The following is a 15,172-nucleotide window of genomic DNA, read 5'->3' as shown; positions in this document are numbered from 1 at the left end:
TGCCCTTTCAAGGACAACCTCTGCCAGGGCTATGGCTCACCCAAGGCCATTCCAGCTGGTGCAAGTGGAGGAGTTGGGAATCAAACCCGGTTCTCCCAGATAAGAGTCCGCACACTTAACCACTACATCAAACTGGCTCAAAGCCATGGATCTATGATTTCTGTGGTGCAAGCGCTACCCATGGACATGATATGTGATTGGATAGTGAGGTTTGGGGGATCCAAAGCAGAAATCATGTGGATCCATGAGGATCTGTGGTCCAAAAAAGGTTTTTGGTCCCTGGCGCTACCACGAAGCCGTGGATCCATTTCTGTGGTGCAAACTCTTCCCATGGACATGATATGTGATTGAATGATGAGCTTGGGGGGATCCAAGGCAAAAATAATGAGGATCCGTGGTTCAAAACTGAGTTTTTGGTCTCTGGTGCTGCCAAGAAGCCGTGGATCTGATTTCTGTGGTGCAAGTTCTACCCATGGACATGATATGTGACTGGATGGAGGGCTTGGGGGGATCCAAAGCAGAAATCATGGGGATCCATGGTTCATAACCATGTTTTTGGTCCCTGGTGGGGCCACGAAGCCATGGATCCATGATTTCTGTGGTGCAAAATCTGCCCATGGACATGATGTGTGATTGGCTGGTGATCTTGGAGTGTCCCAAAGCAAAAATCATGAGGATCCATGAGGATCCGTGGTTTGGAAACCTGTTTTTTCAGTGCTGTGGCGCCACAGATTCGTGGAGGCATGATTTTTCTGGTGCTGCCTATAATCTTAGAGAGGATCTACAACATGATGGTGGCTTCATTTCATTTCACCATAAAAATCATATGACTTCATGAGGATCCGTGCTTTGGAACTCTGTTTTTGCACTGCTGAGGCGCCACGAATTCGTGGAGGCATGATTTTTGTAGTCCTGCCTATAGTCTAAGACAGGATCTACAGGTTTTATTTCATTTCAATGTAAGAAATCATATTAATTCACGAAGATCCGTGTAGATCCGACTTTTACCCAGACCCAATTTTTCACAAGGAACGTATAAATTTGTGCGTGCGACGAATCTCTCAACATTAAACAATATACTGTCACGGGTATTTAAAAAAGTATACGTCGTGTGTATCTCTGGCTCAACCCATAGCTTTATAAAGGGACTGATGGTAGTCCTAGATTTTCTATACAAGGGACGCTTCTCAGCGGATGGATTCAATGTAATGTAGCTATTACTTGGACAGCTGGACAGCGTTACTGATGTAACAAACACGAATCTGAGCAGACTTCGGAGGATTTCATTTCATTTAGCTTATATCCCGCCCTTCCCACCAAAGCGGCCCAGGGCGGCTCACAACACAAAAGTGGAAGTCAGGAGGAGGGGGGGGGGGGTCGGACTCGACTGTGCGACTGAACAAGCTATTACTAAGGGTACCAAAAAACTTCAGCAAGCGCCTCTGGGAAGCGGCAGAGGGAGGCTGTTTCCGGCAGCTGCCGAACCTCTTCCAACATTTCTCTTCCTCGAGGTGGCGTCGAGTTCCTTCCCGGGAGCCAGAATTCACCGTAAGGATAGGTCGGAACGAAAGGAAAAAAAACAACAACAGTGTTGCACTTACCTGTAACTGTTGTTCACCGACGTCTTCTGTGCATACACACAATGTGGGGATGCGCAGCAAGACGGACGACGAATAACAATTCTCACCAACATTCCAGACATCCCCGGTTCCTTGAGAAACGCAGACATTCTCTCCCGGGCTTCAATTTCACTTTTATACCCCGATTACTACAATTCCCGGCATGCTTTAGAAGTGAGAATAGCGTTCTGGGAGTTGTAGTCTCCCTGGATGGAAACGTTTCCTTTGGCCGTGCGTGTGTAATTCAAAGCTGGGTCACCCTCGGCCACGCTCGAAAAGCGGTGTGAACTTCTAAAGCGGTAGGACAGGCTCGGCCCTCCTTGTTCTTCTCCACCTCGGAGTGGTGCAGCTTGCACAACGCGCGGTCGGCATTTGCGTCGAGTCTCTCTGTGGTCCGGACGGGTTCTCCGCCCTCTCCTATATCCCCCTCATTTTCTGGTGACTTCACCTTGCTGAAACTCGGGGTGCGCAGAAGACCCCGAATTGTGCTCAGTGGATAGGGTTGCCAATCCCCAGGTGGGGGCAGGGGATCCCCCGGGTTGGAGGCCCTCCCCCCTCTTCAGGGTCATTAGAAAGCCAGGGCAGGGGAGGGAAATATCTGCTGGGAACTTTATTATTCCCTATGGGGATGTATTCCCATAGGAAATAATGGAGAATGGATCAGCGAGTATCTGGGGCTCGGGGGGGGGGCTGTTTTTTGAGGTAGAGGCCCCAAATTTGCAGCGTAGCATCTGGTGCCTCTCCTCAAAATACCCTCCGAGTTTCAAAAAGATCGGACCAGGGGGTCCAATTCTATGTGCCGCAAAAGAAGGTGCAATTCTATGTGCCGCAAAAGAAGGTGCCCCTATCCTTCATTATTTCCTATGGAAGGAAGGCATTTAAAAGGTGTTCAGTCCCTTGAAATGTGATGGCCAGAACTCCCTTTGGAGTTCAATTGTGCTTGTCACAACCTTGCTCCTGGCTCCACCCCCAATGTCTCCTGGCTCCACCCCCAAAGTCTCCTGGCTCCACCCCCAAGTCCCCAGATATTTCTTGAATTGGACTTGGCAGCCCTATCAGAGGAACTTGCTTCCAAGTAAAGGTGCATTAGATTATGTTGTCGAAGGCTTTCACAGCCTGAGTCCATTTATTATTGTAGATTTTCCGGGCTGTGTGGCTGTGGTCTTGGCATTGTGAGACCTGACGTTTTGCCAGCAACTGTGACTGGCATCCTCAGAGGTGTAACCCAGAAAACAGTTTTCTGGGTTACATCTCTGAGGATGCCAGTCACAGTTGCTGGCAAAACGGCACCGCCACACAGCCCGGAGCATCTACAACAACAGACGTATTAGATTATTACAGCTCTTTCTTGTTTACCTTGAGATGAAAGAAAGGTGAGTTGGTATCTCTTGTTTTACCTGTAGTAGGCTGTAGTATAGCCTCAAATTGCCAGCAATGTTCCCTCTAAGCTGCAGAGTCTTGTGAGCAGAAATTCTACTTTGTGAACAAATGGCATTAAAGTTGTGAGCTACTGCATAAATTAGTGTGCTCTGGAGTTATCCTTCCTGAGCTAAGATAAAAATGTGTGCGCTAGAGGCTAAAAATCTGTGAGCTAGCTCATGCTAACTCAGCTTATAGGGGACGCTGGTTGCCAGCATTCATGGGCTTAAACGCTCCATATGCAGTATTCAGAAACCAGTGCAGGTCATGCTGTTTCAAAGAACAGAGGCTGTTGCCAGATCATCCTTTAAAAAATATCGTCGGGCTTTGTTCAAAACTTTAAGGAAGACGGAGGGGAGGAAAGTTCTGCTCTAGCCTGCCCTTCTTCACCCCTCCCCCCCTTTTATTCTCCAGACGGTTCACCAACCATTTTCCTTCAGTGCAGATTCTATGTTCCTTGGCAATTTCCCTTTCTTGCCCTAGGCAGCTGGAGTCCTGTGCATGCCAATTGCTTCTCGAACCTAATTTAAAGGGTGTTATGCTCCTCCCTTTTCTTCATCCTCCCCGACACTTCAGTCATCTTCCGGAAGAAGCTACTTTTCTGCACTCCTCTGTTTGGCAGAGAATTCACTACTAGAACTCTCCTCTCAAGATGTTTTATTTTCAATCTCTCTCCTTGCAATTCCTAGCATAGAATTTGCCATTTTCACTACTGTGCCACATTGAGGAGGTGTTTTTATTGAACTGTGTACTACAACCCCAAGATTGCTTTTGTCATTACTCACTTGTCAGTTTGGACCTTGTCTAGGGTTGCCAGCCTCCAGCTAGTGGCTGGAGATCTCCTGAAATTATAACTGATCTCCAGGCAAAAGAGATCAGTTCACCTGGAGAAAATAGCTGCTTTGGAAGGCAAACTCTGTGGCATTATACACCTGTCCCCTTCCCATACCCTGCCATCCTCAGGCTTTCCCAATCTGGAGCTGGCAAGCCTAACCTCTCAGTGTATATGTGTGGCTTGGGTGCGGGGTGCCTTAATATGGAATACTTCACATTGAATATCATTTTTCTTCCACTCGGTTCAGAGAGATACTTTTGGGACTCTTGTCTGCTTTGTCTTTCACTATCCTAAAGAATTTGGTGTTTATGTACAGATGTGACCCTTTTATATCTGATTCTAGATCACTTGTAAACAAATTAAACAGAAGCAGTTCTAATAACGGTTTCCTGTGGCACCCCACAGTTTTAATTTCGAACACTGCAACTTCTGGTCCTACCTTCTGGGGCCACAGAAAGCAATTCCACACTATCCTCTATATGACAGCCCTTCAAGTAATTGAAGATGGTGATCCTATCACCTCTCAGCCACCTCCTCTCCAAGCTAAACATCCCCAGCTCCTTCAACCTTTCTTCATAGGACTTGGTCTCCAGACCCCTCATCATCTTCATCGCCCTCCACTGGACCCGTTCTAGCTTGTCTATATCCTTCTTAAAATGTAGTACTCCAAAATGAACACAATACTCCAGGTGAGGTCCTACGAGAGCAGAGTAAAGCAATACCATCACATCACATGATCTGGACACGATGCTTCTGTTGATATAGCCCAAAATTGAATTTGCCTTTTTAGCTACCGTATCACACTGTTGACTCATGTTCAGCGTATGATCCACTAAGACCCCTAGATCCTTTTCGCACATACTACTGCTAAGACAAGTCTCCCCCATCCTATAACCATGCACTGGATTTTTCCTACCTAAATGCAGAACTTTACATTTATCCCTGTTGAAATTCATTTTATTGATTTTAGCCCAGTTTTCCAGCCTGTCAAGGTCATCCTGCATCCTGTTTCTGTCTTCTTATGTGTTTGCAACCCCTCCCAATTTAGTATCATGATACTAAATGATAAGCATTCCCTCTATTCCTTCATCTAAATCATTTATAAAGATGTTGAACAAAACAGGCCCCAGGACAGATCCTTGAGGCACTCCACTTGTCACTCCTCTCCAAGACGATGAGGAACCATTCACAAGCACACTTTGGATGCGATCTGTCAACCAGTTACAGATCCACCTAACGGTAACAGGATCCAAACCACATTTTACCAACTTGTCAATAAGGATAGTATGTGGAACCTTATCAAAAGACTTACTGAAATCAAGATAAACGACGTCTACAGCATTCCCCTGATCCAGCAAGGTAGTCACTTCCTCAAAAAAAGAGATCAGGTTAGTCTGACATGACTTGTTCTTGAGAAAACCATGCTGGCTCTTAGTAATCACATCCATTGTTTCTAAATGTTCCAGGACCGACTGTTTGATGATTTGTTCTAAAACTTTTCCAGGTATAGACGTCAAGCTGACGGGTTGGTAGTTACCCGGATCGTCTTTTTTCCCCTTCTTGAAGATGGGGAGAACATTCGTCCACCTCCAGTCTTCTGGCACCTCTTCTGTTCTCCAAGAATTCTCCAAAATAATAGCCAAAGGCACAGAAATTGCATCCCCAAGCTCTTTTAGAACTCTTGGATGCAATTCATCTGACCCTGAGGACTTAGTTTCATTTAAAGAAACTAGGTGTTTATGCTGATTCTAGGTTGGAACTTCATACCCTCCTTGTATGTTCTGTTTTTACCATGTTGAGCACCGTTTCCCTCAGAAGAGAAGACTGAGAAAAAGTAGGAATTGAGCAGTTCCGCCCTCTCTTCATTACCTGTTACAATTTCACTTTCTTGCCCTTGCAATGGGCCTACCATGTCCTTGCTCTTTTTCTCACTCTGAACATGAAAAGAACCCTTTTTGTTGTTTTTAGCATCTTTGGTTAGCCTAAGCTCATACTGAACTTTAGCTTTCCTAACTTTTTCTCTACAAGCACTGGTGATTTGTTTATATTCATCCTTGGTTATAAGGCCCTCCTTCCAATTCCTAAAGGAGTCTTTTATTTCTCAAGTCTTTAGAGAGCTTTATGGAGCCACTTCGGCTTCTTTAGGCTTTTTCCATTTTTTCTTCTCATAGGAATCGTCTGTTATTGCGCTTTCAGTATTTCGCTTTAAGAAACTCCCACCCCTCCTGAACCCCCTTCCTCCTAAGTATTTCTGACCTCAGGATTTTACCCAGCATAGTTCTAAGTTTATCAAAGTTTGCCTTTCTGAAGTCCAACCTACGTCTGACTATGTTTAGCTTTTCCCTTTCCTAAGACTGTAAATTCCAAAATCACATGGTCACTACTGCCCAGGGCGCCCACTATTTCCACTTCTTCAATCAATTCTTCCTTGTTGGTGAGAATCAAATCCAAGGTAGCAGATCCCCTTGTTTCCTTCTTCACTTTCTGGAAAAGAAAGTTGTCAGCAAGACAAGTCAGGAATCTATTTGACATTTCATTTTTCTCTTCTTCCCATCACTTGGACTTCCTTCTGGGGTTGCATAAGGCCTTGTGTCCTGTGGCAGCCATTTTGTGGTTGCACCTGCCATCCAGTGTTAGAATTCCAAAAGTAGCCATAGGCTCCAAAAAGTTAGGGACCCCTGTTCTACAGCCCAGTTTTTATTTTTTAACTAATTACTAATCCATGAGAGGATCTGTTTTCTGTTAAGTTTTCTTGGGAGTCCTTGGTGAGGGAGGTAACACTGTCAAAACACTTAGAAGTTCCAAGTACACAATGTCTCCTTTCGCATTCTTGTTTACTGTCATGCAGCCGGGCCTAGCAGGGCCTTCTACTGGCTGCCACCACTCTGGTAAGGGTCTATATGGAGGGCACAGAGCACCCAACCACCCTTGTCTTCCTTATTAATAAATACGTCTTAACTGTGACCAAGGAGACGTGAGGAACCACAGAGTATAACAATGACATTTTATTTACAGTGCTCAAATAATGTGGGTAAAACAGTGAAATATATATACAGTAAAGGTTGGTGCAAATGAACAAAAGCCCTGATGCATTTAGCTATATAGTCTCTACTCTAATAACCAACATTCACCCCCTTGGGTAAGGGAACTTTCCCCTGCTGCAAGCTCTCTTGGCTACAGCCTGCCTCCAGCTCAGCCTTCCAGGAAAAGAGCACACCCTGCCTGGGCTTGGCCCTTTTATCTTCTCCTCCCAGGCCCCACCACTCTCTGGGCCAGTTTCCATCTAAAACCTTGCCACTCAATCAGAGGGACAGAAGGGATCTTGGGAAAAGTTGGCTTTTTTGTAACTCCTAGGCAGGCTTCTCTGGAGCCTGCAGGCCTCACTAGGCCCAGGATCATGACATTTACATTTCCACATTCTCAGAGATCTCCAAGATATTGTTGAGGCAGGGCTTTCCTTTGCAGAAGTCAAGATTCTTTTTCAGTATGGCTTGTTCTTCTATATGCAGTGACAAGTTCTAAGACGGAGTTATCAGCAGGACTTCTGCATGAGACTTTTTGCTCACAGTAGGCAGACGAAGTTTGTGGTGAAGAAGCTCTTTAATAACCTGCACGATCAGAGCAAGTTATATTTCTATTCGTTGCTGCTTTCAGATAGTTTTATATTATTCAAGGTGCACCTGCATTGATTGGGAAATGAAGCATTTGTCTTACTTGTACATATCGTGTTTTTCATATGTGGTGAATATTTAGGGTTGCCAAGTCCAATCCCAAAAATATCTGGGGACTTTGGGGGTGGAGCCAGGAGACACTGGGGTGGAGCTAGGGGGGAGGGGGGGAAACGGCGCCGGGGAGCGTGGCGAGCCGCCCCGTCTCGGAGCGGGCAATGCTGCTGCGCAGCTGCCGCCTCTTCTCTGCTCGCCGTGGCTGCTCCTCCGAGATGGGCTCAGGTTGAGCCCATCTCGGAGGAGCAGCTGAGGTGGGGGGGGGGCGGCAGCGGCGCGGCGGCCTCGCCCGCTCTGCCTCTGGGGTGGAATTGGAGGGGGGGAGGTGAGCCGGGGGCGTGGCAAGCCACGAGTCCGGGTCCTAGAAGGGCCCGGATTCGCGGCTTACCATGCTCCTGGCCTGTCTCCGCCCTCCCCTTCTCTGGTTTTGCCTGCGCTGCTGCTGCCTCTTGGCTGCTCCTCCGAGATGGGCTCAGCCTGGGCCCATCTCGGAGGAGCAGCTGCAGTGGGAGGGGGCGGCAGCGGCGCGGAGCGGTGGCCTTGCCCGCTCCAGGATGGGGTGGCTCGCCATGCTCCCCAGTGCCATTTCCCCTCCCCCCGCTTCCCTTTTTTTGGGGAGCGGGGGAAGAGGGTGGAAATCCTGGGGTCCCCCGCCAGGGCGGGAGGGTTGGGAAGCCTATGAATATTTGGAGCTGATTGTCAAGCTGGCCACTTAATGAGAGTACAAGGATTTTGAGATGGCCCCAAAATAGCCCAAGGGCATCTTTGTGTTTAGTAAGGGGTTAGCGACCTAGTAATAATTTTGTAATCTCTTAAATTACTCTTGATTCCCAGGGCTATATAATTGACATCACCTGTTCATTCATAAAAGCAAACTGGTGCCTTGTTTGCATTTCAGTGCAGAGACTTGGCAGTGAATGTGGATCACTGAAAATTAACAGCACATTATGAGTGAGGCTTTTTGAATCGATAGCTCTGTGGTGCAAACCTCAACAATGATAATAAAGAGACTGTTGCGTTAAAAAAAAATCCTGATTTCATTTAAACAGATACTTCCTTTGTTGGCATATCATATGCTTTTTGGGCTCTGTGTTTGCAGCTCACTGATCTGTAGGAATGAGTTCAGTTCGTTTACTATACAAATAAGAATGGTATGCTTAAATCGGTCAAGTGGAAATGAATGTAATCATCATTGCAGAATGGAGTACAGTGAGGACATGGAAACAAGACTCCTTCTGCAACCCTGGGCTTCCGTTTGCTTTGCTGAGTCCACACTGCTGGCCAAGGCTTATTTTGGAGATGCTGGCTATGCCTTGCTCCTCTGTGACCTCCACCACATGTGGTATGAAAGGACAGACACTCAGATCATACAACAGCGGTCAAAGGTGAGTAAAGAATAGTTACACAATACACACGTGCTTGTACCTACCTCAGCAGCTGCCCTGTTAGTTCAAGCTTAAAATAAAATACTGACACGACAGTTCTATTGAGAAAAGGAATTCTTGATCGGCAGTTTCCCTGTTCTGTAGGCATACTGCAGGTCTGCAACTTAGGTGCTCTCTTTTTTAAGGGATAGCCTCCAACTATTAGTAAAAGCTTCCTTTACTCCTGCTAGCATTTTTTTTTTTTTAAATGTATTGGCATAGAATGTGACCAGTGTCTGGGTGAGGGAGCTGTATGGTTAATCAGCACTTGTTATAATCCATACCCATTAATAATGTACACTACCAAATTCTAATCAGTAATTATTAGAAAAATGATTGTGCTTACCAAAGAATGTATTGCATGTTCCCAGGTACATGCCATTGTATTTTAAGTGTTCGGACAGTTCTTTCCATTTGAGAATATATACAGTCTGTACATATATTAGTTTTCTTTCTTTTTATAAACTGTTTTTTATCCTTGGGATGTCACTTTAAATAAATTAATTGGGGAGGGACGGTGGCTCAGTGGTAGAGCATCTGCTTGGGAAGCAGAAGGTCCCAGGTTCAATTCCTGGCATCTCCAAAAAAGGGTCCAGGCAAATAGGTGTGAAAAACCTCAGCTTGAGACCCTGGAGAGCAGGGGAGGGATGGTGGCTTAGTGGTAGAGCATCTGCTTGGGAAGCAGAAGGTCCCAGGTTCAATCCCTGGCATCTCCAAAAAAAGGGTCCAGGCAAATAGGTGTGAAAAACCTCAGCTTGAGACCCTGGAGAGCAGGGGAGGGATGGTGGCTCAGTGGTAGAGCATCTGCTTGGGAAGCAGAAGGTCCCAGGTTCAATCCCTGGCATTTCCAAAAAAGGGTCCAGGCAAATAGGTGTGAAAAACCTCAGCTTGAGACCCTGGAGAGCTGCTGCCAGTCTAAGAAGACAATACTGACTTTGATGGACTGATTCAGTATAAGGCAGCTTCATATGTTCATATGTTCAATTGGAAATGAATGTGTGTTATATTAACAAAAATGTTCAGAAGTCTTGCCAGAATACCTTTAGTGTGTTTTCTAGGATCTTAGGATGGATACACATACGTTGCTCAGTCTTTGGGGGGGGGGGGGATTATTTCTCCCTGCCCTTCCTGCCTGATTTTTTGCCTCCCCCAGGATCTAAACAAGCGACTGACTGCTCATGCATCCTCCTTCTTGAACCGCCTGCGCAGTCTGATGTGTCCCCTTTTGGAAGGGCAGCCAACCAGTTCCACGTCTTTCTCCTGCGAGCTCAGCCCAAGCACACTGACTCTTCATGTGAAGAGTGAGTTCTCAGGGCTGCCTTTCTACTGGGATTTCTGCTGCTCCGTCGCGCCTGCTGAGATGGTGAGTTGGGCAAAGATGCTGGGCCAGGAAGAAGGGATGTTTGATTCTTCATTGGCATTACAGTTTATTGGATGGATTTCCCGGGCCAGGGATAATCATTATATTTGGTTGACAGCAGATAGAATGTTTGGGTGAATCTACCAGGGACTGACAGTGTTCTAAGCACAGGCCTGCTACGCTCATGGATAATGGAAGCAGCCCTAGTGATCAGCTAAGATCTGAAGGCTGACCATTCTCTTCATAGCCATTCTTTGAACTTTATGTGTCTGCTGATTGGCAGATGCACTGGATTTGTTAACCTTCTATGTACTAAAAAGGTAAAGGTAGTCACCTGTGCAAGCACCGTTCGTTTTCGACTCTGGGGTGACGTTGCTGCCACAACGTTTTCACGGCAGACTTTTTACAGGGTGGTTTGCCATTGCCTTCCCCAGTCATCTACACTTTCCCTCCAGCAAGCTGGGTACTCATTTTACCGACCTCGGAAGGATGGAAGGCTGAGTCAACCTGGAGCCGGCTTCTTGAACCAGCTTCTTCTGGGATTGAACTCAGGTCGTGAGCAGAGGGCTCCGACTGCAGTACTGCAGCTTCACCACTCTGCGCCACGGGGCTCTCCTCTATGTACTAATTATGGGTGATTAGCTGAACACCTTGATACTGCCTTCAGATTTGGAAATTGCCTGTTTTTAAGGTTGCTTTGATCCCTCTTGATGCATATGCTCTTTCAATGTTTCAGATTAGTTACCCCTTCTTCTGCATCAATTTTGCCTGCCTGGTTGTTTAATGCCTTTGACAATGAGGAAGTGCATGGCTGACATTCACCACAGTCAACAAAGAAAGTCCGAGACTTCATAAAGATTTCACCTTATACTTTTCTACAAACGTATTATTATCATTTCCGCTTTCTAGAACTTCAGATTGCTGGATGGTGCTTGCTATCTTGTCCATTACAATTATGTCCCAGATCTTCAAGAACCATTGTCTTTTTGTAGGCCGTTTCCTTACCAATTAAAATTCATTCCTTGAGATCAGATAATCTGCTATCCTGGTATAATTTCAGATTCAGTAGACCTTCACTGGTTGTGTAAGCACTTTAGAAGAATTTTTAGGAGGTTTAGCTAACCAAACAAAATCTCTTACTAGCTTTTCCCTATGTGAATAAAATAACAAGAGCTTGATTTGACATTATATTAGTAAATAGGAAATTGCATGTTTTGAAAGTTTGTTTTGATCCCTCTTGATGGCATGTGCTCTTTCCCTGTTTTTCCTTTTTCCTTTTCTTTTTATCATAGAGTTGGAAGGGACCAGTCTAGAGTCATCTAGTCCAACCCCCTGCACAATGCAGGGAACTCACAAACACCTCCCCCTAAATTCACAGGATCTTCATTGCTGTCAGATGGCCATCTAGCCTCTGTTTAAAAACCTCCAAGGAAGGAGAGCCCACCACCTCCCGAGGAAGCCTGTTTCACCTAGGAATTGCTCTGATGGTCAGGAAGTTCTTCCTAATGTTGAGCCAGAAACTCTTTTGATTTAATTTCAACCCATTGGTTCTGGTCCTACCTTCTGAGGCCACAGAAAACAATTCCACACCATTCTGTATATGACAGCCCTTCAAGTACTTGAAGATGGTGATCATATCACCTCTCAGCCGCTTCCTCTCCAGGCTAAACATGCCCAGCTCCTTCAACCTTTCTTCATAGGACTTGGTCTCCAGACCCCTCAGCATCTTCATCGCCCTCCTCTGGACCCGTTCCCGCTTGTTCCTGCTTCTTAAAATGTGGTGCCCAAAACTGAACACAATACTCCAAGTGAGGTCTTACCAGAGCAGAGTAAAGCGATAGCATCACATCACATGATCTGGACACTATTCTTCTGTTGATACAGCTCAAAATTGCATTTGCCTTTTTAGCCACCGCATCACACTGTTGACTCATGTTCAGGGTATGATCCACTAAGACCCCTAGATCGTTTTCGCACGTACTACTGCTAAGACAAGTCTCCCCCATCCTATAACCATGCATTGGATTTTTCCTACCTAAATGCAGAACTTTACTTTTATCCCTGTTGAAATTCATTTTATTGATTTTAGCCCAGTTTTCCAGCCTGTCATGGTCATCCTGTATCCTGTTTCTGTCTTCTTCTGTGTTTGCAACCCCTCCCAATTTAGTATCATCTGCAAATTTGATAAGTATTCCCTCTATTCCTTCATCTAAATCATTTATAAAGATGTTGAACAAAACAGGCCCTTGGACAGATCGTTGAGGCACTCCACTTGTAACTCCTCTCCAAGAGGATGAGGAACCATTCACAAGCACTCTTTGGGTGCGATCTGTCAACCAGTTAAAGATCCACCTAACACTAACACGATCCAAACCACATTTTACCAACTTGTCAACAAGGATAGTATGTGGAACCTTATCAAAAGCCTTACAGAAATCAAGATGAACGATGTCTACAGCATTCCCCTGATCCAGCAAGGTAGTCACTTTCTTAAAAAAAAGAGATCAGGTTAGTCTGACATGACTTGTTCTTGAGAAAACCATGCTGGCTCTTAGTAATCACATCCATTGTTTCTAAATGTTCCAGGACCGACTGTTTGATGATTTGTTCTAAAACTTTTCCAGGTATAGACGTTGCAGATGGGTCGGTAGTTATACGGATCATCTTTTTTCCCCTTCTTGAAGATGGGGACAACATTTGCCCGCCTCCAATCTTCCGGCACCTCTCCTGTTCTCTAAGAATTCTCAAAAATAATAGCCAGAGCCTCCGAAATTGTATCTGCAAGCTCTTTTAGAACCCTTGGATGCAATTCATCTGGCCCTGAGGACTTCGTTTCATTTAAAGAAACCAGGTGTTTATGTACTACCCCTATGCTGATCCTAGGTTGGAACTTCATACCCTCCTTGTATGTTCTGTTTTTGCCGTGTTGAGCACCGTTTCCCTCAGAAGAGAAGACTGAGAAAAAGTAGGAATCGAGCAGTTCCGCCCTCTCTTCATTACCTGTTGCAATCTCACTTTCTTGCCCTCGCAATGGGCCTACCATGTCCTTGCTCTTTTTCTTACTCTGAACATGAATAGAACCCTTTTTTGTTGTTTTTAGCATCTTTGGCCAGCTTAAGCTTTAGCTTTCCTAACTTTTGCTCTACAAGCACTGGGTGATTTGTTTAATCTGTTGCTGATTGCCTTTCTCTTGTTCTGCATTAATTTTGCTTGCCTCCTTGCTTAATATATCTGGCAATCAGAAATGCATAACTGATACTCACCACATTCGACTCTATGTGAACTCTCCAATGTCTAAGGACAGTTTTAGTCTAGATACAAGGATGATGCTATTCAACTTGAAGTTTTGATTAATTGGTTGCAGTTTTGCCATGTGTGCAGCAGGGGGCACTGCATACCCAGGTGATATTCTTCTTTGGCTTGTAATTATTTGGTGTGTTACTGAGTTCAATTATTGCTGGCATTATACACACACACACACACACACTTTTAAAGTTACAGCTGTGCAAAGCCTGAAGGTTTTGGTTTTTTTTTGCAATAAGGCAGTACTCTGGGGTTAGGGTCCCTTTAAAAAGACACTAGAATTTTGGAGTTGATGGGTTTATACTTTAGTTCTTGCATGTGCGTTATGTGGCATTTCCCCATAGATGTCAAATATAGCATGGGTGCTAACTTACTCTGGTGCATGTACCAGTAGCTTCCTGAACACTTTCACACACATCGAATAAAGCACTTTCAGTATACTTTAGTGATAATCTCTAAATGGATTTTGTTGTTTCACAGGGTAAAATCCAGTTGCAAAGTGTATTGAAAATGGATTGAAAGCGCGTTGTTGTGTGTGCGAAAGTACCAGATAAGCCAGGCTTTTTGCTACTACAGAGCAAACTACGCAGCATCTCCATCTATTGTTGTCATGGCTCATGGGGGAGGAAGTTGCCTAGGAAAGTTATTGATATATGTATAAGGTACAGGCTTTGAATTCAGTGGGAGCTCACAGGAGCACAGCTCCTGAACCTTTCTGACAGTTCCACCTCCTCCTTCCCACCTTGTCCATTGAATAGTAGGTGCAGCTGTATAACAATCCCTGAATGAACTCCACCACCTTTTCCCCTACAAAACGACCCCTGATAAGGTATATCCCTTTGAGATCTCTGTCTTATATGCAAGTAGCCCTTAATTTTAGATAAGAAAAAAGACTACTGGTCTGATCCAGCAGGGCTCTTTTTATTTTCAGGCCTGATTAAAGTGATAGGGGAGGGACGATGGCTCAGTGGATAGAACATCTGCTTGGGAAGCAGAAGGTCCCAGGTTCAATCCCCAGCATCTCCAAAAAAGGGTCCAGGCAAATAGGTGTGAGAAACCTCAGCTTGAGACCCTGGAGAGCAGGGGAGGGACGGTGGCTCATTGGTAGAGCATCTGCTTGGGAAGCAGAAGGTCCCAGGTTCAATCCCTGGCATCTCCAAAAAAGGGTCCAGGCAAATAGGTGTGAAAAACCTCAGCTTGAGGCCCTGGAGAGCCGCTGCCAGTCTGAGTAGACAATACTGACTTTGATGGACCGAGGGTCTGATTCATATGTTCATATGATAACCTTGCAGCTCCTGATTTTTGAAATAGTTCATTCATCATCTTGCTACTGAGACCTCTGCTGGCAGACAACAGAAAGGCAGGCAGCTCCACTTGTAAACTGAGGGCCAGTATAGTCCTGACTGAGATGATGCATAACAGAAATACATCTTCCCACCTGCAGTATGCCTTTGCCAGGTTATCAGACTCCACCCTTCCCTCATGCT

General features: G+C 45.4%; 1 protein-coding gene across 3 annotated transcripts in view; it reads left to right on the top strand.

Moving 5' to 3' along the window:
* The first annotated feature begins 1,505 nt into the window (after nucleotides 1-1,505).
* NHEJ1 (non-homologous end joining factor 1) overlaps nucleotides 1,506-15,172 on the top strand; it is a 176,240-nt gene continuing 162,573 nt past the window's right edge. For 2 of the 3 annotated variants that reach the window (XM_060261289.1, XM_060261288.1), the window contains exons 1-3: nucleotides 1,802-1,918; nucleotides 8,797-8,983; nucleotides 10,176-10,385. In XM_060261289.1, coding sequence (XP_060117272.1) covers nucleotides 8,798-8,983; nucleotides 10,176-10,385 — 396 coding nt within the window. In that variant the 5' untranslated portion in view covers nucleotides 1,802-1,918; nucleotide 8,797. Of the gene's footprint in view, nucleotides 1,549-1,801; nucleotides 1,919-8,796; nucleotides 8,984-10,175; nucleotides 10,386-15,172 lie in introns of those variants that run through there. The other variant, XM_060261290.1, reaches the window with a different exon arrangement.

The sequence above is a fragment of the Heteronotia binoei genome, chromosome 21 (assembly GCF_032191835.1).
Source record: "Heteronotia binoei isolate CCM8104 ecotype False Entrance Well chromosome 21, APGP_CSIRO_Hbin_v1, whole genome shotgun sequence".
Classification (NCBI taxonomy): Eukaryota; Metazoa; Chordata; class Lepidosauria; order Squamata; family Gekkonidae; genus Heteronotia; species Heteronotia binoei.
This window is presented reverse-complemented; position numbering and strand designations above follow the sequence as displayed.